General features: G+C 40.2%; 1 protein-coding gene across 1 annotated transcript in view; it reads left to right on the top strand.

The window, feature by feature from the left end:
- The window catches only part of cita (citron rho-interacting serine/threonine kinase a), a 134,185-nt gene that overhangs the window by 102,585 nt on the left and 6,556 nt on the right, over positions 1 to 25,044 (top strand). Inside the window, 9 exon segments of the mRNA XM_034167074.1 lie at positions 7,303 to 7,383; positions 7,564 to 7,699; positions 12,692 to 12,831; positions 13,021 to 13,113; positions 13,272 to 13,380; positions 13,568 to 13,696; positions 13,972 to 14,052; positions 14,143 to 14,221; positions 16,406 to 16,588. Coding sequence (XP_034022965.1) covers positions 7,303 to 7,383; positions 7,564 to 7,699; positions 12,692 to 12,831; positions 13,021 to 13,113; positions 13,272 to 13,380; positions 13,568 to 13,696; positions 13,972 to 14,052; positions 14,143 to 14,221; positions 16,406 to 16,588 — 1,031 coding nt within the window.

Here is a 25,044-nt window from a genome sequence, read left to right as displayed (position 1 = left end):
ACATCCTTTCCAGCTCTGTCCCTTTGTCTGGCCAATCGGTACAAGTCCTTTTCTCCTTCCTTACTATTCAACTTTTTGTACAGCTCGCAATATGCCTTTTCCTTTGCTTTTGCCACTTCTCTTTTCACCTTACGCCGCATCTCCTTGTACTCCTGTCTACTTCATCTCTCTGACTATCCCAAAACTTTTTTGCCAACATCTTTCTCCTTATGCTTTCCTGGACCTCTTCAGTCCACCACCAACTCTCCTTGTCTTCCTTCCACTGTCCAGATGTCATACCCAGTACTGTCCTAGCTGTCTCCCTCACCACATCTGCAGTACTTTTCCAGTTGTCCAAAATTGCTTCCCCTCCAACCAGTGCTTCTCTCACCTGCTCGCTAAATTTCACACAACAGTCTTCCTCCTTCAGCTTCACCGCTTCAATTTCCAACTTCACACTCATCACCCTGTCAGACACTCGTTTAACCTCCAACACACTTTTAACATACTCTTCCTTTAAAATGACCCCAACACCATTTCTCTTCCTGTCGTCACCATGGTACAACAACTTGTATCCACTGCTGATGCTCCTGCTCTTACTTCCCTCCCACTTGGTCTCTTGCACACACAATATGTCTACCTTTCTCCTCTCCATCATATCAGCCAGCTCTCTCCCTTTACCAGTCATTCTACCAACATTCAAAGTCCCCACTCTCATTTCCACCCTTCTAGCTTGATTCTGCTCCTGCTGTTTGTGGAAACATTCTCCTCCTCTTCTTCGTCGTCTTTGCCCAGCAGTAGCCCAATTTCCACCGGCACCAAATTGGGCAACAGCACCGGTGGCGGACGTTGTTAACCCGGGCCGCGACCGATTCGGTATGGAAATTCAATTCTTAGTCTGCATAGTTGGTTGGCTTGTTTTACGCCGGATGCCCTTCCTGACGCAACCCTCCTCATTTATCCGGGCTTGGGACCGGCACTCAGAATGTACTGGCTGCACACCCCGTGTGGCTGAGTTGGACTGTAAATGATGGAATCCCTAAATTCCTTGCAATTGAACGCTGAGAAACATTGTTCTTAAACTGTTGCACTATTTTTTCATGCAGTTGTTCACAAAGTGGTGATCCTCACCCCATCTTTGCTTGTGAACAGCTGAGCCTTTTGGGGATGCTCCTTTTATACCCAATCATGACACTCACCTGTTTCCAATTAACCTGTTCACCTGTGAAATGTTCCAAACAGGTGTTCTTTGAGCATTCATCAAGTTTCCCTGTCTTTTGTTGCCCCTATCCAGTTTTTTTGAAATGTGTTCTAGGCATCCATTTCAAAATGAGCAAATATTTGCACAAAAACAAAAAAGTATCAGTTTGAACAGTAAATATCTTGTCTTTGTGGTGTATTCAGTTGAATATAGTTTGAAGAGGATTTGCATATCATTGTATTCTGTTTTTATTTCCATTTCACACAACGTCCCAAATTCATTGGAATTGGGGTTGTAAATGTGCAGTTCTGTGACATGTTTCTGCACTGTATTCTTCCATGTTTTGGCCTGATGCCTCATTTCTATTGGATAGCGTGAAGGTACGTCACAGCGCACAGCGGCAAAAGTTGTATTGGGTTGAACTTTAACTGCGGCAGCTAGATGACATCGCTTTAGCTCGCCAATCATCGCGTCAAAACGCGTTCAGTCTCATTGAAAATAATGCTTTTTGGCTGATCCGTGACACGTCTAACACCGTCAACACTTGCAATGCTCCTGACTATGTGAGGCAGTCTAAGGGTGTAGCGAGACAGCCAGTTGAAGCGAGCTACCGGGTTATTCCACCCAGAAATTCCAGAAGCATGAATGGAATTGGTTAAAAAATATGAACCTAAAAGCGAAAGCGTATTGGTCAGGTATTTGTTGTTGAATCACTGTCCCTGTTACACATTTGAGTTTATGCAAACAGCGCCACCAATTTGTGACAGAAGTTTACGTTTTATATGAGTTATTGTAAAATTTCATGGAAGAGATAAATGCAGAATAGCCACACTACGTACAATGATTTTAAATCTGTACAGAGTGCAGTTTTATGAGATTGTCATTTGAACAATAATGGCTCCAAATGCCTCTTGACATAAAAACAAACAAAACATGTCACACAGTAAATTTATCCCAACGCGAATGGCTAAAGTTTATCAGTTTATAAATGTTTAATGGAAAAAAGAAAGTTCGTGTTTACACTGTGTCTTAGTGTTGGTGTCGGACTGTCCTCATGCTGCTTACAGATAAAAGTTACTGTATGTAAAAAACCAAACTCTTACTGAACCATGACGTCCAACCACAAATATGAACCAAACCACCGACTTCTGTGTACTGTGACACCCCAATACACACACACGCGTACGTGTGTGTGTGTGTATATATATATATATATATATATATATATATAAATTCACCGGAATCAGGTGTTTAGAAAAATCAAAATCCTTGAATTCAGTGTCTGTTTCCCTGAGAGTTAGTGTTTTGTTTTTGTTTTCTCCAGGCCGGGTGTTCCTTGCAAAAAGAAAGAAATAAAACTTGAGGTGCTTAGAAACTCAAAGGAGTGATCAAAATAACTTCATTTTCATTGAAAACAATGACAGGAATACAGAATTCAGAAATATTGTATATAAAAAACTATGTAGCCTATTAACCTTAAAAATGGTACTTTTAGAACACAGCAAGCATGATTCATTGCTGCCCTGCAAAGTTTTGATTTAGGTGGCATTGCTTTGTGATGTAGCAATTTTCACTTTGCATATCAGGTTTTTTTTAAATGTTTTTTTGTTGTTGTTTTTGTTTTTGCAATGATACCTTGACACTTGCATGAATTTGATCCCTGCACTGGCATGCAATCTGCCGTGCCAGAGAGTAAACACGGTATAAACTGTGCGCGGCTGCGTGCAAGCACGCAAAGAAAATGTTACAATGTTCAAAATCTCTGGCACGCATTAATTTTGTGAACTACACATAGACATTGCGCAAACCATTCAAAAACACTGTGTGCTATTGCGAGTCATTGCGTTCATCATAGCACATCACAGCGCTCCTCATCCATCCATTATGACAACATGTTAAATCTACAGTAAATATAATTTTACAGATACTCATAAGAATAAGACGGAATGAAAATGCAACTGTTTTATCAAGCCATTATAATATAAATATTATAAATAATTACCTTTGAGACTATTCCAGATGAGTTCTCCACGTCATCAGGCGCACAAGAACAGCTGCAGCTGTGGCACAAAGTGGAACACAGCGAGTCACATTAGCACAAGGAATTGCGCAGCAGCGCAGGGGTTAAATGTGCGCAAGTGTCAAGGTGCCTTAAAGCCCCTTTCACACCGGGGTGCTCCCGGTTGCTCTCAGTTGCGCCGTGCATCATTATGAGGATGCCGCGTGGAAGCAACTCAGTGCCGAGACGATGCAGCTGGGCGCCACAACAGTGCGAGGGGCGCAAAGAAGGAAGCAAGTCGGGCGCCGAAAAATTAAACCTATTTAATTTTTTTTGGCGTGCTGTGCTCAAAGCAGAAAGGAAGTGGTTCCAGCGCAACTCGGGGCAAAGAGGCGTAACTCGGGGCAAAGAGGCGTAATTCGGGGCAAAGAGGCGTTACCCGGCGTGACTCGGAAGCCAGTTTGATTCCTGCTGTGTTCCATTGTTCCCGCAGTATAAATCATGATTGCCAGAAATATCCAGTAAAACGTCCAGACATCTCTAGTCCACTCATGGACATTCGTTCACGTGCGCACATGTGAACAATTAAAAGGAAAAAAAAAAGTCTGGCTGCGGGCATTAGTTCCTTGTTCTCTGCTCAAACTCTCACATCACAGTTAAAAAAAAAGGACAAAAAAGGGCATAAGTCCTGAGACAGGACATGTCAACATCAAGTAGAAATCCAGACATCTCCACATTTACTCAATGACGGTTCGTACACGCGCGCGCGCATCTCGCGGTCAAAGGAGGAAAGATAAACTTTAACAGAACTCAGCGCGCAACCCTGCAGCTCAGCACAGGAACAAGTAGAGAAGTCAGTGTCTGCAGCCAAACTGCACTCTGACTTCTCTGTGCAGAGAACCTGCAGGCTGTGTTCTCACCTCCTCTCTGCCCCCTGCTGCGCGCACCTGACTCAGAAATTCCTGCGTAGTCATGACACCACAGGAAGCAACTGGGAGCAGCCCCGGTGTGAAAGGGGCTTAAGACTACAGTGGTAAAGGTGCCCTGATACGAGCATGTTTTTGACTCACGCAACAGCACGAACTGTCGTGAAGATCCCACCCTCTTTGTTCACAGCTGGACGCCGTTCTTTGTTCTACCGGCTGCCACGTGCTCTGCGCTGGATACTGCGTCTATAAAATAATTATTTCATGGCAGATTAATCATTTTTTCTGCTAACTGGCCATTGAAAATGGCTCTAATCACTTCCTGAATCACAGAAGAGGCTGCAGCCCATGGTGAAAAGGGAGAATTATATAGAACTTGCTTTTTCTGAGGTTTCGATGAAATTGCAGTGCACAAGTCCCCAGTGCACAGTCACATTTTAGAGACCATATTTCCATGACAGTTACTTACAACTTACATCTTCATGTGAAAATGACTGTAGCAAATTACTTATGCAAGAAGAAATATTAACAGGAATTTTGACTTGCGTGTGAAGCACAACACAGTGGCGGAGGGGGGTGGGCTGAGATTTGAACAACACACAGTGATGTAGTGCTGATCCAATGGCTGCTAATGCACCTATTGGTTTCCACATTAATGGATGTTTGGGTTTATTTGTTGTTGGTGTTATTTATTTATTTATTTTTACAAAATATTCTGGTCTAGTGTGTGTTGTTGCCTAATAGCCTGATAAGCCTGTGGTATTTCAGGGTAAACACTGAGTCTGGGATCAAATGAAGAGTATGTGTATTTCCAACAAGACAGAGTACGTGCCCTGACCAAGTGGACCACTAGAAATATTGAGCTGTTGACATCAACTTTTTTGAACCATTTCAGACTGTGGCCACCACGGCTGTGCAAAATTCAGAACGTTGCACATAATTCTGCATCCTGTTTACTTCCTCAGTTCAAAATTCAAGTAAAATTCAGGGACTGAACTGAAATTCAAGAGTAATCAGTTCAATTCTGACTTTTGCACAGCCACATAATATTATTTAAGAACTCACTATTTCCATTGATTCACCAGATCCTCACTGGCCCAAAGCCCCCCCCCCCAAAAAAAATTTCCATTGCATCAGTGTTAATGTCTATCCCGTCCAATCAGTGCTGAAACACACACGTAAACCTGCATAGTGCATGGATTTGTATAGGTATTGCTGTGCACCTTTGGCCTGGCAGCATATGCTGATGTCATGCATGCAGTTGCAAAAGCCCCCTTCAGTGAAACACCCCTACAGAGTCCATTCAAGCATAGCATATTGAGCTTCACCCTGCAAGCCTTTTGTTCTTGCTAGTTTGTGTTTTATTGCTGTTGTACAGGGAGATTCTAATTCCATACACACACATACATATATATATATATATATATATATATATATATATATATATATATATATATATATATATACACATACATACATAACCCACTCTTTGGGAACTGTATTCAGTGTTTCTGAAATGTCTCCCCTGCTTGTCAAACTGAGCTATTGAAGTATTTGTTTAAACATTCTTGTTTTGAGACTGACTGATTGATTGATTGATTTTTCACTCATCATAACCTTAAGGATGCCAAAGAAAAACTGAACAATCTTTAAATATAGTACAAGTGTTTTCTTAAATGGATGTGAATGCTGATCATTTGTATTGGTCATCACAGGTCCAAAGTTTTGGACTTGATCTGAAAAATACCCGTGGAACAAACCCACTTTGCACAAATTTCAGAAGAAAGGTACACAGTGGCAGTCATTACCTACTTGAAATAGACATGATGATAAGTAGACCAATCAAAAATATAATTAATCCAAATAAAAAATGGATCAGTACTAGTATCAGATGGATGTGCAAGCGAATAAACAAAGAAATTTATTGTAGGATAAAGACAGGTGGTAGTGTGTGTGTGTGTGTGTGTGTGTGTGTGTGTGTGTGTGTGTGTGTGTGTGTGTGTGTGTGTGTGTGTGTGTGTGTGTGTGTGTGTGTGTGTGTGTGTGTGTGTGTGTGTGTGTGTGCACGCGCGCTTAAAGGTTCACCCTAGAATGCTCTCCCTGTGCTGATTAAAAAAAAAAATTTATGTTAACCTGACTATGAAAAACTAATTGACCTGTGAAAACCTCCATAATGCATTTAAACATCACACTATTAATGTTTAACTGTACAGTAGATAAACAATGACACTTTTTTGTTTTTTTGTCATTATGCCTGTGCATCATCACAATGCAGCTGAATGAAACAAACATGATGTGCTTGCTGTGTAGACATTTAACATTAATTCAAGGGTTTAACAAAAATATTGGATTAACCATTTAGGAATCACAGCCATTTGTATACATAGTTCCTCCAGCTTTGAAGAGCCAGTAAGTAATTGAACAAACTGAATATGTGGATTGTTGTTTATACAAATCATCACTTTCACAGCCAGTTTTCTTTAGAAAAGTCAGGGGATGGATACATGAATACGATTTGTGTACATCAACCACTAAGACATATAAACTGTACAGTAAATCTGTCTGGAGTAGGCAGTTCTCAAATGGAGGGAAAAATGAATTTACTCCATTTTGGAAGAAGACTGTTATATGGAAAAAGTGAAGCACTGTGAATACTTCCTGGATGCACTGGATCTGCAGATTTTGTGCCACGCTTTTCAAACTGTTAGTTTATTTGGCACCCGAGGAAGAAGTGTTACCATTCTGGTCAAAAATTTGCTGTAGTGCTAAGCACTACAGTATCACAGTATTTTCATTTTGTGCTGTATTCATATAAATTAATTCTTCAGCTTTCTTTATTAAGACACTGTAACGTTAAACAAATTTAGGCAATTTTGTTGAATTAAAAAATGTTCTGCTGATGAGGCATAAATGAGTAATGTCCTGATACCAGTGGTAGACACTCAAGTTAAAACCATTATTGTTTTGTCTTTGGAGGAAGTATCACTCGACTCATGATAACAGCTTGTATGTGATTTCAACTTGTTCATACGAAAGGTTGAGTTCAATCATTCGGGCCTGAGTTTGTAAAGTCGCTGGCCGTTATTCATGTTAAAACTTTTTTTGTTCTAAATCAACAGTTGTGTGGGGGAAAAAGTCTGTCTTATCCACAACCTTCCCCTGCTCAATGTCTCTCCCTGGTCCTTGTTTTAATATAGAAACTTCTGGGAAACTCTCTGCTGAAGTTGGAGGGTGATGATCGCCTGGACATCAACTGCACTCTGCCGCTCACTGACCAGGTACCAGAACATTAGCATGTAGCGTGAACACACTCAGACACAGCTTTTATATTTTAGAATTTGAGATTTAATTTGACACTCTGAGTTTGTGTGACAATGAGGAAACCAGCATCTGCATCACCCTGTTGCCTGTTTTGCTTTAAGATTGAATAATGTTACAATTATTTGTCCTTTCCTTAGATCGTATTGGTTGGCTCTGAGGAGGGTTTATACGCTCTAAACGTCATAAAGAATTCTTTGACGCACATCCCTGGCTTGACCTCCGTCTTCCAGATTCAAATTCTGAAGGAGCTTGATAAACTGTTGATGATTACTGGTCAGTACCTGGAGTTAAGTTGGAGGATCAAATGATACTTGTTGGTAATCAGTGTCCTAGCTGGCTATCTTTCCCTGACGTAATATTTGTCTCTCCATGTCATAATAATGCAACAACAAATCATTAAGTGCGACATATTGTCAGATAATTTATTTCTGTATCATTAATGTAGGAGAATTGCTTCCTGGGGGGGTTAGATTTACATTTCTCTGAGGCTCATTTGAAAAAGTGCAGGTATGAGAGGAACTGCTCTCACAGCTTGAAATGATAGTTTAGGGAGGGAAAACCTGCCTTTAAGCTGTTCCATATTGCGTTCACTCCCATCCCTTTCTACAAGTTTAAGCACAGAACATAGTTGAGTTGTCAAGTTTACAGTTGGAACTACAACGATTAGTCAGTGAATCAATTATTAATTAGTTATTAACTTAATCATCAACGCTTTTTAAAATGTCCAAATCTCTGATTTCAGTTTCTTAAATATGAATACTTTCTGGTTTCTTTACTTCCCTCTGGCATACTTTAGCGTAAATGCACGTTAAAGCATCTAGCGATTATAAACGATCATCTTCAGCACACAGCTTCATGTTTATGAAACATAAAAGTGTGGAAAAACTGTGATTCAGAAAATTTTTCATTGAAGTTTTATACTTTAAAAAAACCAGGTTGCATTAATGAAAATCAGTCCAGGTTCAGCTCTTTTTCACATAAGACTATGATTAAAGGAGCTATCACTCATTTACTCACTCATCTTCAATTGCTTATCTGGGAATGGATCGCAGGGCCAACAGCTCCAGTAGGGGACCCTAAACTTCCCTTTCCTGGGCCACATTGACCGCCTCTGACTGGGGAATATCAAGGCGTTCCCAGGGCAGTGTGGAGATATAATCTCTCCACCTAGTCCTGGATCTTCCCAGGACTAGGGAAGACTAGGGTCTCCTCCTACATGGATATACCTGGAACACCTCCTCAGGGAGGCACACAGGGGGCATCCTTACCAGATGCCCAAACCACCTCAGCTGGCTCCTATCAATGAGAAAGAGCAGCGGATCTACTCCAAGCTCCCCAACGGATGGCTAAGCTTAAAGGGGCTATACGAGGTCTGTTATAAAAGTATCGGACCTTTTTATTTTTTTCAAAAAACCTGATGGATTTGAATCATGTGTGCTTGCATGAGCAAACCTTGAACCTTCATGCGCATGTGTGAACTTTTTCACGCCTGTCGATTGCGTCATTTGCTGGTAAGCAGCCTTTGTGTGAGGTGTGTGTCGTGTGCTTGGCGTTTTTTCATTCCAAGGAAAAAGATGAACGACTGGAGCAGCGCCGCATCAAATTTTGAAGATTCAGACGGCTTTCGGTGACTATCCTATGAGCATCACACAAATTAAGGAGCAGTACAACCGGTTTAAAGACGTCCGCACAACGGTGGAAAGCACGCCGCGCTCCGGTCGGCCATCAACATGCAGAAATGACCAGATCATTTCCAAAGTGAACGCTGTGGTGATGCGGGACCGTCGTGTGACTATCCCAGAAATTGCGGAAGAGGTGGACATCAGCACTTCTTCGGCATATTCCACTGTGACAGAAGATTTGGCCATGAAAAGAGTGGCAGTGAAAATCATGCCAATGGCTACGGCACGAAGCTGCCGACGGCGGAGCAAAAGTGCCTTGTGTTGAAGTCTCACAGGACATGCTGTGACGTGTCCACCTCTTCCACAATTTCTCGGATAGTCACACGACTGAAAAGTCACCGAAAGCCGTCTGAATCATCCGAATGGTTTCCACCTGGCTGTCGCCCAGTTTCTGGCAAAATTTGATGCGGCGCTGCTCCAGTCGTTCCGTCTTTTTCCTTGGAATGAAAAAACACAGAGCGCACGACACACACCTCACACAATGGCTGCTTACCAGAAAATGATGCAATCGATAGGCGTGAAAAAGTTCACGCATGCGCACGAAGGTTCAAGGTTTGCTCATGCAAGCACACGTGATTCAAATCCATTAGGTTTTTGAAAAAATAAAAAGGTCCGATACTTTTATAACAGACCTCGTATATACATTTAAAAATAAATAAATAATGCAATCCCACTCAAAAATGTTGAAGGAAATTTTTTTAAGTAGTCGTGAAGAAGAAATGCTATGTGCATCCAATATTAATGTGTTTATAACCTTTTAAACCTTATTTATGACCTGCAAATAACATACAATATAACAGAAATGTGAAATATGCATCATCAATTGCCTGAAGATGTGGCTCTTACAGACTATTACAAAACATAAAAAAAAAAATTAAATTACTTAAATATATTCCACTTCACAAAGGCCGATTGATGTGTTTGAAAGGCCCATGATACCCTAATACCCCCTGACTTTAGGCACTGAGGACCTGTTGGCCCACAGTATTCTTTTAAGATACGAATCACTGCTTTCTGGTTTGTAGCAGAGTCCTGCCCACAGCACTTCTTGATTTGGTAGATGTCACAAGTTCAACGTGTCAGTGCTGAAGGCTGCTGTCCCACAGACTGACATAGAAGTTAGCAGTGTGCGGACTGGAGCTGTGTCAGCTGTATTTATTTAATTGTTCATTTGTTCAACTTCATAATGTTATTTGTAGCTCCTTGCAATTTTTGTGTGAAGGTCATGTTTAGCATGTTATACTCAATTTTGACACATTTTACTGCAGGCAAATATCAGCCTGAAATAGCGGTATCACCCTCTGAACCTTGCCAGTAATCAGTATCGATCCTTAAAAATCCATATCAGCCAACCCCTAATATGCACACGCAGCCCCTAACCCTACCAAATTAAAATAATGTAATTGATTAATCCAAAAATAATCAATAGGTTAATCAATTACAAAAATAATCATTGGTTGCAGCCCCAATGTACAGAGCTTGTGGAGTTGTTGTCGCGCCACTTTGAGTTATTGGATAATTTACCTGTTCGCACTGTGATTGTTGGTTTCTGAGCTGGAAGCCTGTCTGTTCATCATAGGACACTGTAGGGCTGTATGGCCTGTTCCAACCTTTCTGCAATGGCTGATGCATTCTCACCTTTAATGATTAGGCTTTCTTCCTTCCTTCACTGTAAAACACCTAAAAGCTTGAAGAGTCGCTCGTTAAAGCACATTTCTGTCATCAGCAGTGGCGAATGTGAAGTGGCAGTTTTCGGTGTAAACCAACAGACAGTTCAGTTAAAACTATACAGCCTTTCAAATTTCATAAAACTGACAAAATTTAGTTTTCTACCAAAGTCCAAGCATTATAATGTAGGCTGCAGCATCCCTCGCTCAGATCGGGGAAGCCCTACATGACCCAACGTTGCTACTAAATGTAGGTCATGGCATCTGATTGCTTCTTTACGGACAGCGCAAATTAAAAAAACAAAATGTTTTTCATGATTTAAATCTTAAAGTCAGAGGCCGTACAGCATTATTTGAAAGGCACGACACAGTTTTATTGTTTTGCAACGTTACAATAAACCAGGAAGCTTTAGCTGTGATGTTGCTTAAAAAGTAAGTTTTTTGTGACAAATTATTTACATTTACTTTATTTAAAACCAGGTGATGCACTTAAATAATCTATCTCTGGCTGTTTTTTGTTTCTCCTCATCATTACAGATTAAATCGCGTTTGTTATTGTTACTACAGCATATAGTAAAAGTTGAAAAGTTTAAACCTTTTGTGGGAAGTGCCGCAGTAGTGTACAGTCCATGCTCTCAGCCAGCAGGGGAGTAAGTTTTCTCACTGTAAATAATCAGTCTGCGGTGGATTAATTTTATGTTCTTTCACTGAAAACACTCGTTTATTACCATCTGCTTCTATCAGTTAACCCGCTGCCTCTGACTTCATAAAAGAGCCACTTTGTAAAAACATTTTGAAGCGTTGCATTGTGTTTAATGGCTCAAAAACCGCAGTCCGTCCTTACCTTTGTGAAGATTGCAGATTTACATAACATCCAGCTATTGTTAAAAAATAATTTCCTGAGCTTTTCCTGACGTTTTAGACTGTAAGATGTAAACACAGAGAACGACATTGTTGAAAACATCCTGGTTTCTGTCTCTTCCTTTTCCATCCAAAATCTGACACTCTAGCATTGTTCCTGCATGTCATTCTGTTACAGTAATGTTAATGCAAATTGCTATGGCAACAGAACAGCGTCTACACTCAACATGGAAGAGGCCATCATGACCGATTCCAACATGTAACGCGGTGTGAAAAGAAGAAGAAAAAAAAAACAAGTGACGTAACTCTGCAAGCTCTGTACCCTGCCTGCCCCCCAGTGTGTGCGGGAGTATTTCTAACCAGAGTATTTATGAAGTAGGTATACTGTAGAGCCTGAGCAGGACTCATTTCTTCTTCCCGCTCCCGCTGAAATTCGGACCATGACTGCCTACACCCGCAACCTGTTTTTTTTTTTTTTCCAGTCCTGTCTGCACCCACAAATGCTGAGAATTTATGCCCGCACAGTAATAGACATGCATTGATTTTGTGTCTCCTCCATCCTGTGGGAGAAAACACATCATTTTAGGCTGTTAATAGAGATTCATGGAGTTGTTTTTCATTTCTTAAAGACGATTTCATATATGTGTGCCATATATAGGCATGCAGTGTTGCTACGGTAACTCTTGCTGCCTCTGTGTCTGTGTGTACCTGCTCTGCTGCTTTTCCTGATCGCTGCTCCTGTTAAATTAAAGACGTTGTATTTAAGCTGAAAGTAGCGTGTGGGCACAACATACATTTACATGATTCTCCTTTGTTCACTAAGTAATCCATGCAAGATTTGCATTGGGTCGCATGGGACCCATTCCCAATGCGGCCCTGTAATATACTGTACATAATACAGGGAGCCTAATAAGATTTGCAGTTGTACTTGTTTTTGCCTTAACTGTGGTGAGGCGTAGAGCTCCCTTTCTGGACTTTGATGTTTTATTAAAATGAGTGTGACACTAGCACAGTGCACACATTAACTTCCACTGCATTTTTGATGTGCTGCTCAGGAGAGGACAGGTCCCTGTGTTTGGTGGAGATCAAGAAGGTAAAACAGTCTCTGTCGCAGTCCCACCTGCCAGCTCAGCCTGATCTCAACCCTTTTATCTTTGAGACAGTCAAAGGCTGTCACCTCTTCTCCTCTGGAATGGTGAGTCAGACTGTTGTTACACATGGCAGAATCATTTTAATTAGAGACTTATTTAGCCAGACCTGGGTAAGCGGCAGAAAATGAACAAATGAATGAATAATGAGCTTATTTTCACAGCTCAAAGGTAGGAGTGTGTCTGCTGATTGCCTTCTCTGCTGCCCTGATGGCACATTTGTTCCTGCCTTTCAGATTGATAACGGGATGTGTATCTGTGCCGCCATGCCCAATAAGATTACAATTCTCCGACATAATGAAAGTCTGAACAAATTCTGCATAAGAAAGGTGAGTGGGTGCTGCTAGATTTAAAGATTGACAGATATTTGATGGTGTAAAGATAGAAAAGATTTGTCAAGAGTAATTCATCCGTTTCACTGCCTCGAGAAATAAGGGAATTTCAGACAGTAAAATGAAAATCTTTTTATGTGTGTGTATGTTTGCAGGAGATTGAGACCTCTGAACCCTGCAGTTGTATCCACTTCACTGGTTACAGTATCATTATCGGCACCAACAAGTTCTATGAGATTGAGATGAAGCAGTATGTGCTGGAAGGTCGGTCACCCACTATTTTATTACCGTCTCACCATCTGCATGTAAATGATGTAATACTGTGAAAGCACATCTTTCTTGTTTTGAAAATGAAAGGTTCTAGACAAGTCTTCACAACTGAGATTCTGTTGCCGGGATGTTTTTCACACTTGAACGAGCTGTCTAATTGATAGGGGTTTATTTTTTCCAGAGTTCCTGGATAAAAACGATGTGACGCTCGCGTCGGCTGTCTTTGCTGCATCCTCCCACAGTTTTCCCATCTCCATCATCCAGGTCACCAAAGCTCCACAGAAGGATGAGTACCTGCTCTGTTTCCATGGTTAGACATTTATTTTATACGTGTGTGGGTCTGCGGACGTTTTGTACAGTTGAACATGTTAAATGTGCCAAAAAAGAAGCCAGAAATGTGACAGTCTATGAAGGGAAGGGGGTAAAAAAAAAAAAAATATATCTGTGATCGCTTTGACCTGTTTATTTCAATCAGTGTTTGCTGTCAGGAATTATTTTTGATGATGCTGTTTTTGCATTTCTGGGCGTCCTCCACCATAACATGCTCATTTTTTAAAAATGTTATGTGACCATGTTTACTTGTAGAGTTTGGTGTATTTGTGGATGCATATGGCCGCAGGAGCAGAAGTGATGATATCAAATGGAGCCGTCTGCCACTGTCATTTGGTTTGTAACACTTTTCAATGTAATTGTGACGGCCTACAGTTTTGTTTTCTTTAATTGCAATACACACATTATTTGTCTTTTCTTTTTCAGCATATAGAGAGCCCTACCTGTTTGTTACCTACTTTAACTCTCTGGACGTTATTGAGATTCAGGGACATGCTGCTCTTGGGTAAGACTGACCTCTGCTCCTGTTTCTGTAGTTAACTTCAGACTATGTATGTGTTTTGCTTTATTTGTTTGTTTTTTAATACTTCTTTCATTTTAGTTTTACTCAGTAAATGAATTAAAGCAAGTGAGGTAGTTCTGACAGCCTGCCTCGAGTCTCGCTGTTCATTTAGTGACACCACACACATGAAACAGTCTTTCCATGTTATCTCTACAAAATAATGAATGCTCCTCATACATCCTGTTGAAGTCATAAGCTGCTGCTGCTGCACATCAGTCTACCGTGAAGGTCCTGTTTGCTTCAATTTGATTATCCTCCACCCCTGTGCCAACCTGTGTGCACTCAGTGTATCCATCAGAGCCAAGAATTGTATCATCATTCCCTAGTCTCTGTCCATCAGAGTTTCAGATCTGCTGTGTGTGCACGTGTGCGCGTGTCTAATGATGTCAGAGCCTTGAGTCCAAACATTTTCTGCTACACTTATGTGCACCTATCATAAATATCCAACATGAGTTGGCTGACAATTGTATTGAATACATTTGTCAAAGTCTTTGGTCAGTCTTGAAGATCTGAGTGTCCCACATATATTTCCATGCAGCCTGAGTGGGTTATCGACATGAACACTAATTGTGTTCGACATGAACACAATTAGTGACCCAAATGTAATGTGGGCGTTATTCTCTGAAATTACCCTAAAAGTTGACAAGGCTTTCAAGGGAGGTACAGAAAGCTCCAGGCATCTGTTGTTTTTCAAGGTGGTCATCAGGGAAGAAGAGATGTTGTCCAAAGTTAGGAGTAAATCTTTCTGAAATGCATATGCTCGGAAAAACAAAACAAAAAATATAACGCAATGCTAAAATACCCTTGGCTGTATGAGCATAAAAGTAGGAAACAGAATGTGACTCTTTCACCTCTTAAAATAGGTCAAGGTTAGCAGTCTTTGTACTTGTCCAAGGTCTGTGTCCCAAGAATGGTCCCTGTGAATTTGAAGACCCTGGCAGTAATCAGAATGGACTTATACTGAGCACAGACAGACGGACAGATGCAAAATATTTGCAATACCCGATGGCTATGTTTTGGCCTCAGGTAATCAAGACAACGTGTGCAAATATAACAGATTTAAATGGGAGTTTTTTGCCTTGTTTAAGATGCAGATTGTTCCTCTACATGTTGAGGCTGATCTCCATTAAAGCTGTACAGCCTTTCAAATTTTTAAGACTTGTCATAAAAAGAATTTTGTTTCGGCACCACTATTATTTTATTATTAGCCTTTGAATAGGGAATTCATAATATGACATTGCTAATGTGAGTAAAATTTGCATTGTCTAGAAAAAATTAATAAATGGTTCCACTGAAGGGGAAAATTTCCAAAGAACAGACTGCCTTGAACTACATACGGTAGCGACCCATATGGTCTGTGATGGCGATGTCATCGATCACGTGGGGGTTTCCCCCAACTTGTGAGAGTGATGCTGGGAAGTGCATGGCGACAGCCAATTAGAGTAGAGATGCACGCTGATGTCTGCTGGCTGCTCGTTCAAATGAAATGAGCCAACATGGTAGAAAATACTCTGAAACAGCTTAATTCTGAATAAATTTCTTTCTCATATTCTTTGTAAAAAAGAATTAGCCAGAAATAAAAATTGTATAAATCTAAAAACACTGTTTTTGTAACCAGATAACACCTCTGAAATGATTTACAAGGCATCTTACAGAGATGTTGGTGTGCACACCCTGTCTGTGTACATGCATCACACGAGGTCTAAGGTAACTTCCAGTGCTTTCAAAACCTCATGTATGCGCGCACACACATACATGAGGTCATGCATACAATGCAGACGTTGTTAAAAGGAAAATAAAATGTTTATTATTGAATTCCCCACAAGAAAATATGTTCTCTCCATTAAAATGAGGTGTAGCACGTTTCAAAAATAAACCTACAGTTATTTCAGCAGAAACTAGATTTTGTCATTTTTGTGAAATTTGAGAGCCTGTACAGCTTTAAGAGGATGGAGCTAAAAAAAAAAAAAAAAAGGACCGCTAAAGACCTTTGGGCAGAGCTGTACCTTCTGAGTGGCCTTTGTGTGACATATTTTCAAAGCAACTCAGTTGTTTTGACAGAAAGCTACCAGTTACCTTCGCTGTGTTTCAAAGATTTTAATATCTAGTCTTGTTCTCTCTTTCTAGGCCCCACTCATATGCACATCTGGATATCCCAAATCCACGCTACCTGGGCCCAGCTATCTCCTCGGGGGCCATCTACCTGGCTTCGTCTTACCAAAACAAACTGCGAGTCATCTGCTGTAAGGGCAACCTGGTCCAGAGCCAAGAGGCTGGCGTAGACCTGCAGCGTAACGGCTCCGGGCGGAGGTAAAACTCTCACAGTATAACTGCTAAAATGTATTCCACTATTATTTTGTAACTACTACTTTTTATTGCTTGTTTCAAAGCCTTTGAATTCACCACACATTAAGATGGCACACCATCTGTAAATTGGTGTGTAAAATGCAGTTATTTTCCAGATTTTTGATCTCAGTTTTGTAACAGTGTTGCAAATGGAGGACCAGACAATTAGCAACTGCGCAATAACAGGATGACTCAGTATTATCATTACTAGAATTTTTCTTATTATTTTACTTGGTGGATATGTTATTGTATATTTTTAGGATATTGTTTTGGCTCCCTCATGCACATATGCATAAATATGCACGGGGCTCTTAGTTCAACTGTTTCATCTTCTGAGCATTAAAATTAAAGAACACTTTTCTCACAGTGGTTGCTAATAGGCTTTATTTCAGATGACTAATAAGACTTTTACATTCATTAATTTTAGCATAGTTGTAAAGCAGGTGAAATGGAATGATAATTTATTGGGAATTAAAAGATTTTGGTCTCTCTCTGTTTGTACAAGAATTATAGCATATTGCATTTGCAAACACATGGGTGACTGGGATGAGGTGGTGCTGCAGGACACGGCGTGCATTCCACAGGTGGTGATGGGTGCAGTTTCTGTTTGATCACTCCTGTGGTTCTCAATCAGAGAGAATAACATATGCATTCTGTCCTTTGCAGGAAGAAGAGTGTATTTTTTATCTGTAACAAAACATAAGATGCCTTTTTAATTCAAATGACTTTTAAATATACCTCCTGATAAAATGTAGAAAGCTACTTGTTCAATAAAGACTGATATACTCAATTTATGTCCTAAGACTGTTGTGTCACTGTTTGAAGTTCACCCACACAGTTGTGATCAGGAGATTTCATGGACATGAAGGTCATGACAATATTGAACTTTGAATGATTTCTTTAAACTGTTCTTTTTCTGGGACAGATTGATTGCACAACACCGGCAAAATCTAAGGATTCAGAACACCATGTTTAAGTTGCATTGGGTTTTCTGAACTCAGTGTAGTTGAAATTATCCATGCAGGGTAAAATGGAGCCTAACCCAGCAGTCATAGAGTGCAAGGCAGTGTAAACCCTGGACAGGACACCAGTCTGTCGCAGGGCCACATATAGCCACACACACATTCGCAGCCGCATGCATACCTTCAATTTTTGAAGTTTCCAAATTTTTAAAGTTTCCAGTCCACCTGGATGTGGGAGGAAGCCGGAGCATGTGGAGAGAACCCACGCACAATACATGGGGAGAACACGCAAACTCCACACAGAAAGGCCACAAGTGGGAATCGAAGCCGTGACCTTCTCGCTGTGAGGAAGCAGTGCTAACCACTAAGCCACCACACTGCCACATACGCTGTGTAAGAAAATGTATTCAGTGATGCAGCAAGTTCCAAACCCAGACAGCAAATAGATCCGGGCCGGATGTCGTCCAACATCTGGTACCAATCCTGAAAACAGATCCGGTCCAGACAATTTTTGCACCCTGGCCCAGATCCGGCACGGCTCCACTTTACAGTTCTGGAACAGATCCGGACCAGATCCGAACTGGATCCGCAAAAGACCAACCCTTTACAGACCGTATCTGACACGGATCTGGGGCAGATGTGGACCACATCACAGCACCGTGGCAGGAACAAGTTTTACAGGGGTAAGTTCCGTGGATCCGAGGAAACTGATTTGTATCTATAACACATAGATCAGTGTCCCTGGAATTATAAAACTTGATTGTCGTAAAGAAACAAACCGCTTTGCAATAAGCATTTAAAAAAGCCTCAGTGACGATCACAATTACAGAATACAGCGTTTATAACCGCTAATGGATAGTTTCTGCCGAGTGCAGATAAAATCGTTATGCCCTATGTTCCTGCCCCTGTGCTGTGATGCGGACCACATCTGTCCCAGATCTGTGCCAGATATACCTCACAACTCAACAAAAATTCAAAGGAGCTGGATGGTTGTATTGTGAACACAGTGGAGTGCGGCAGCAAAACGCACATCAAAGCTGGTGGTGGATAAAGCAGAAGCTTTTGGAATGGCCTTCACAAAGTTCTGACCTCAATCCTATCAAAAATAGCCAGACTGTGTTTAAAAGAAAGGTTCTTGCCGGGAAAGCTTCAACTTAAATTCAGCTGTTATTAATTCTCCCAAGAAGAGGCCTGAAACTACTTGATAGTTACCACAAGTGTCTGGTAACAGTGAAACTTTCTTAATGGAAAATAACTGTTATATACAGCTTTTCCATCTGATGCTGATGCAGACGCTCAAAGTGCTTTACAGTGGTGCATCACATTCACCCATTCTCACGCATGTGCATAATGATGTGAGAGTGCACCCATGCAAGAAGATGAACTGCACACCAGGATTAAGAACTTTTCTCATAGTCAGTTTAGTGATTTTTCTACCTGGTTGGGAATTTTGCTTGTGATCTTTTGGTTCATAGGCCCTTCTGTAATCTTTTGACCAGACCTGGGCATTTTAAGGCCCCTGGGCCACATCCGGCCTGTAGCCTGTCTCTGACTGTCCTACGTGAGATTATTTAGAAATTACAAATTAAATATGAATATGTTTACACATCATGCATGAAATAAAATGGTGTTGCTTTTTATTTTGAAGGCACCTTTTATTCTCAGTTTATGTACGTGCGTACAACTTTACTGTTTCAGGGATTGAAGTTCTCCATCACTATGACAGATTTCCATCGTTTGAGCTGCTGAAAGGCACCCAGTGATAGATACAGCATCTTGAAGCAAAATCAAGGCTGGTTGCAAGATATAAAATATACAGCATCCCTGGGAAGCAATGTCCGTGGGACACATGCACACCATGTTCAAAAATTGATTTTTAGAATAATTTCTCTGCTCTGTTTTCCTTCCTTTGACTGTAGATCCATAAAGGCCACATAGAGTGGATACCAGCCTGCACAAACTAGTGTGCCTTAATTGAGAGAGTGGCAACATGACGAGTTGGGGGGGGAAAAACAGTCACGTGACTCTTGGTGCCATCTTGGTTCCAAAATAGCATTTGCTGTTAATCTGTCTGCATGTAAATCCAGCTATTTTATTTATTTATTCGCAGAAAATGTCAGGTTGTTGTGCATTTGGATGCGCAAATAGACACAAGGGCTTCAAGATGTACAGATTCCTTTCAGATCCGAACAGAAGAAAAATATGGGAAAATAAAGTCAGCAGTGTAGGATGGAAGCCGACATGTCAAAGTTTTGCGTGGTAAAATTATTGTTCAGTCCTATGTACAGTAAAACTCACCTAAACCGTTGTCGTGTAAACCAGATATTCACAGTCACCGGACAAAAAAGTCCCAAAGTTTTTGTATTATTTTCCATGTAATAAACACTGTATACAGTAGTGTTCAGAATAATAGTAGTGCTATGTGACTAAAAAGATTAATCCAGGTTTTGAGCATATTTCTTATTGTTACATGGGAAACAAGGTACCAGTAGATTCAGTAGATTCTCACAAATCCAACAAGACCAAGCATTCATGATATGCACACTCTTAAGGCTATGAAATTGGGCTATTAGTAAAAAAGTAGAAAAGGGGGTGTTCACAATAATAGTAGTGTGGCATTCAGTCAGTGAGTTCATCAATTTTGTGGAACAAACAGGTGTGAATCAGGTGTGCCCTATTTAAGGATGAAGCCAGCACCTGTTGAACATGCTTTTCTCTTTGAAAGCCTGAGGAAAATGGGACGTTCAAAACATTGTTCAGAAGAACAGCGTAGTTTGATTAAAAAGTTGATTGGAGAGGGGAAAACTTATACGCAGGTGCAAAAAATTATAGGCTGTTCATCTACAGTGATCTCCAATGCTTTAAAATGGACAAAAAAAAACCAGAGACATGTGGAAGAAAACGGAAAACAACCATCAAAATGGATAGAAGAATAACCAGAATGGCAAAGGCTCACCCACTGATCAGCTCCAGGATGATCAAAGACAGTCTGGAGTTACCTGTAAGTGCTGTGACAGTTAGAAGACGCCTGTGTGAAGCTAATTTATTTGCAAGAATCCCCCGCAAAGTCCCTCTGTTAAATAAAAGACGTGCAGAAGAGGTTACAATTTGCCAAAGAACACATCAACTGGCCTAAAGAGAAATGGAGGAATATTTTGTGGACTGATGAGAGTAAACTTGTTCTTTTTGGGTCCAAGGGCCACAGTTTGTGAGACGACCCCCAAACTCTGAATTCAAGCCACAGTTCACAGTGAAGACAGTGAAGCATGGTGGTGCAAGCATCATGATATGGGCATGTTTCTCCTACTTTGGTGTTGGGCCTATATATTGCATACCAGGTATCATGGATCAGTTTGGATATGTCAAAATACTTGAAGAGGTCATGTTGCCTTATGCTGAAGAGGACATGCCCTTGAAATGGGTGTTTCAACAAGACAATGATCACAAGCACACTAGTAAATGAGCAAAATAATGGTTCCAAACCAACAAAATTAATGCCTCACAGATGTGAAGAAATCATGAAAAACTGTGGTTATACAACTAAATACTAGTTTAGTGATTCACAGGATTGCTAAAACAGTTTGAACATAATAGTTTTGAGTTTGTAGCATCAACAGCAGATGCTACTATTATTGTGAACACCCCCTTTTCTACTTTTTTTTTTTTTTTACTAATAGCCCAATTTCATAGCCTTAAGAGTGTGTATATCATAAATGCTTGGTCTTGTTGGATTTGTGAGAATCTACTGGTACCTTGTTTCCCATGTAACAATAAGAAATATACTCAAAACCTGGATTAATCTTTTTAGTCACATAGCACTACTATTATTCTGAACACTACTGTATAACGGATTTTGTACAACGGATTTTCGCTCACGTCGGATAAAATGTCTCGCCCAATTGCAATGTAATTCCATTAAACCCGTCGCATGTGGAACCAGAGTCATTTCCGTAATTAAAAGCCTGATCATTTATTTTTTTCACACTGTGTTCAGACTCTGACCTGCAGCTTGACGTGCACCTGTTAAATCAGACACAAAAGGCTGTGATTTGGCACTTTTCTGCTTTCACTCATTCATCTGCCATCATATTATAATAGTATTTGCAGTGCGCTCGCTGATTACAAATGGATCAGAACTGTCCGCACATTTACAGCACAAAGTCTGAAAAAGATGAAATTGTACAGATTCCGTTTGATTTGGAGGTGATGATTGTAGAAAGAAAACCTTGTTGAGGGTCAAATTGGTCCATAATAAAGCATAATCGAGTGATGGAGAACTTTAAAACTCACACACGTCATTGCATGACACGGAGTTACAGCCGTGCAGCTGCATAAATCAGACTTTAAATTAATTAAATCATCATAAATTGTAAATTTGATAGCTTAACTATTTTTATATTTATTTAGAAAGCACGTGTAACTGGATGTGTTGCTGTATGTGGTTAAATAATTTCAAAAAAATATTAAAAACATTAAAGGTTTATTCAGTAGTTCAGCACAGTTGGAACCAAAATGGCACCATGTTCTGAATTAGCGCCACTCTCTCAATTAAGGCACCTTAGCAGAAACTAGAAACCTAAAAGCCAACATGTACTGAACCACGTTTGTGTTTAAGGACTGCGTGTTTAAGAAGATAGCGGCACTTATTAAATTACACATCGCAAAAAATACTAGTCAAAAAATAATCAGTGTGCTGCAGAATAAATTCATCCATCAGCAATAACAATTAGACATAATGAAAAGAAGAGCTTGCATTTACACTCTGTGTCACAGTATTAAAATGTCTGATGCAGCTCTGATGTTCAGGTTAAAGCTACTGTGTGTAGATTTGTGAAAACATCAATGAATAAAAGCTCTCAAAGTCTTGCTAATGATTTCTTTTATTTAGCCTAATATTATAAGTGGTGTTGAATGAAGTAAAAGCTGTCCCCTTAAAATGTGTTCATTCTGAAATATTTAAATAATGTGTAGGTTAAAGCCTTTCTATAATATGTTGTCTGCATTAGAAAAGAGCACCAGTGGTTAGTGAGTGAAATATCTTTTTCAGCATGAAAACAATTTGCTGTTTTCTTAGCTGTCTCCACCTTATTTTACCTTGAATCCTAGGATGCAATCGCAAAATGGTTTCTGTGAAAATGCGGATGTTGACCAGCTTATGATTTGGCCTTTTTTTTTTTTTAAGGAAATGAAAAATGGCAAATGAGGTGGTTAGACAAAAAGAATGGTGATGGCATTTTGTATGAAGTTGAATGAATGCTGGTCTTTGGGGGAAAAAAAACTGCTTGTTCACTATTGTTTTGGGAAATTTTGATAGAATAAATGATATAATGTTATGATATAAGATTTATTGTCATTGTCATTACATGAGTGCAACAAAATTATGTTTACACTCTAATTACCTCAGACAAGATACAGCAATTAATCCACAATATTACTTGTTTACCGTAATCAATCAATCAATCAATCAATTTTTTTATATAGCGCCAAATCACAACAAACAGTTGCCCCAAGGCGCTTTATATTGTAAGGCAAGGCCATACAATAATTATGTAAAACCCCAACGGTCAAAACGACCCCCTGTGAGCAAGCACTTGGCTACAGTGGGAAGGAAAAACTCCCTTTTAACAGGAAGAAACCTCCAGCAGAACCAGGCTCAGGGAGGGGCAGTCTTCTGCTGGGACTGGTTGGGGCTGAGGGAGAGAACCAAGAAAAAGACATGCTGTGGAGGGGAGCAGAGATCGATCACTAATGATTAAATGCAAAGTGGTGCATACAGAGCAAAAAGAGAAAGAAACAGTGCATCATGGGAACCCCCCAGCAGTCTACGTCTATAGCAGCATAACTAAGGGATGGTCCAGCCCTAACTATAAGCTTTAGCAAAAAGGAAAGTTTTAAGCCTAATCTTAAAAGTAGAGAGGGTGTCTGTCTCCCTGATCTGAATTGGGAGCTGGTTCCACAGGAGAGGAGCCTGAAAGCTGAAGGCTCTGCCTCCCATTCTACTCTTACAAACCCTAGGAACTACAAGTAAGCCTGCAGTCTGAGAGCGAAGCGCTCTATTGGGGTGATATGGTACTACGAGGTCCCTAAGATAAGATGGGACCTGATTATTCAAAACCTTATAAGTAAGAAGAAGAATTTTAAATTCTATTCTAGAATTAACAGGAAGCCAATGAAGAGAGGCCAATATGGGTGAGATATGCTCTCTCCTTCTAGTCCCCGTCAGTACTCTAGCTGCAGCATTTTGAATTAACTGAAGGCTTTTTAGGGAACTTTTAGGACAACCTGATAATAATGAATTACAATAGTCCAGCCTAGAGGAAATAAATGCATGAATTAGTTTTTCAGCATCACTCTGAGACAAGACCTTTCTGATTTTAGAGATATTGCGTAAATGCAAAAAAGCAGTCCTACATATTTGTTTAATATGCGCTTTGAATGACATATCCTGATCAAAAATGACTCCAAGATTTCTCACAGTATTACTAGAGGTCAGGGTAATGCCATCCAGAGTAAGGATCTGGTTAGACACCATGTTTCTAAGATTTGTGGGGCCAAGTACAATAACTTCAGTTTTATCTGAGTTTAAAAGCAGGAAATTAGAGGTCATCCATGTCTTTATGTCTGTAAGACAATCCTGCAGTTTAGCTAATTGGTGTGTGTCCTCTGGCTTCATGGATAGATAAAGCTGGGTATCATCTGCGTAACAATGAAAATTTAAGCAATACCGTCTAATAATACTGCCTAAGGGAAGCATGTATAAAGTAAATAAAATTGGTCCTAGCACAGAACCTTGTGGAACTCCATAATTAACTTTAGTCTGTGAAGAAGATTCCCCATTTACATGAACAAATTGTAATCTATTAGACAAATATGATTCAAACCACCGCAGCGCAGTGCCTTTAATACCTATGGCATGCTCTAATCTCTGTAATAAAATTTTATGGTCAACAGTATCAAAAGCAGCACTGAGGTCTAACAGAACAAGCACAGAGATGAGTCCACTGTCCGAGGCCATAAGAAGATCATTTGTAACCTTCACTAATGCTGTTTCTGTACTATGATGAATTCTAAAACCTGACTGAAACTCTTCAAATAGACCATTCCTCTGCAGATGATCAGTTAGCTGTTTTACAACTACCCTTTCAAGAATTTTTGAGAGAAAAGGAAGGTTGGAGATTGGCCTATAATTAGCTAAGATAGCTGGGTCAAGTGATGGCTTTTTAAGTAATGGTTTAATTACTGCCACCTTAAAAGCCTGTGGTACATAGCCAACTAACAAAGATAGATTGATCATATTTAAGATCGAAGCATTAAATAATGGTAGGGCTTCCTTGAGCAGCCTGGTAGGAATGGGGTCTAATAAACATGTTGATGGTTTGGATGAAGTAACTAACGAGAATAACTCAGACAGAACAATCGGAGAGAAAGAGTCTAACCAAATACCGGCATCACTGAAAG

The sequence above is a fragment of the Thalassophryne amazonica genome, chromosome 3, assembly GCF_902500255.1.
Source record: "Thalassophryne amazonica chromosome 3, fThaAma1.1, whole genome shotgun sequence".
NCBI classification, from domain to species: domain Eukaryota; kingdom Metazoa; phylum Chordata; class Actinopteri; order Batrachoidiformes; family Batrachoididae; genus Thalassophryne; species Thalassophryne amazonica.
The sequence above is the reverse complement of the archived record's forward strand: the minus strand, read 5'-3'. Positions and strand labels throughout refer to the sequence as shown.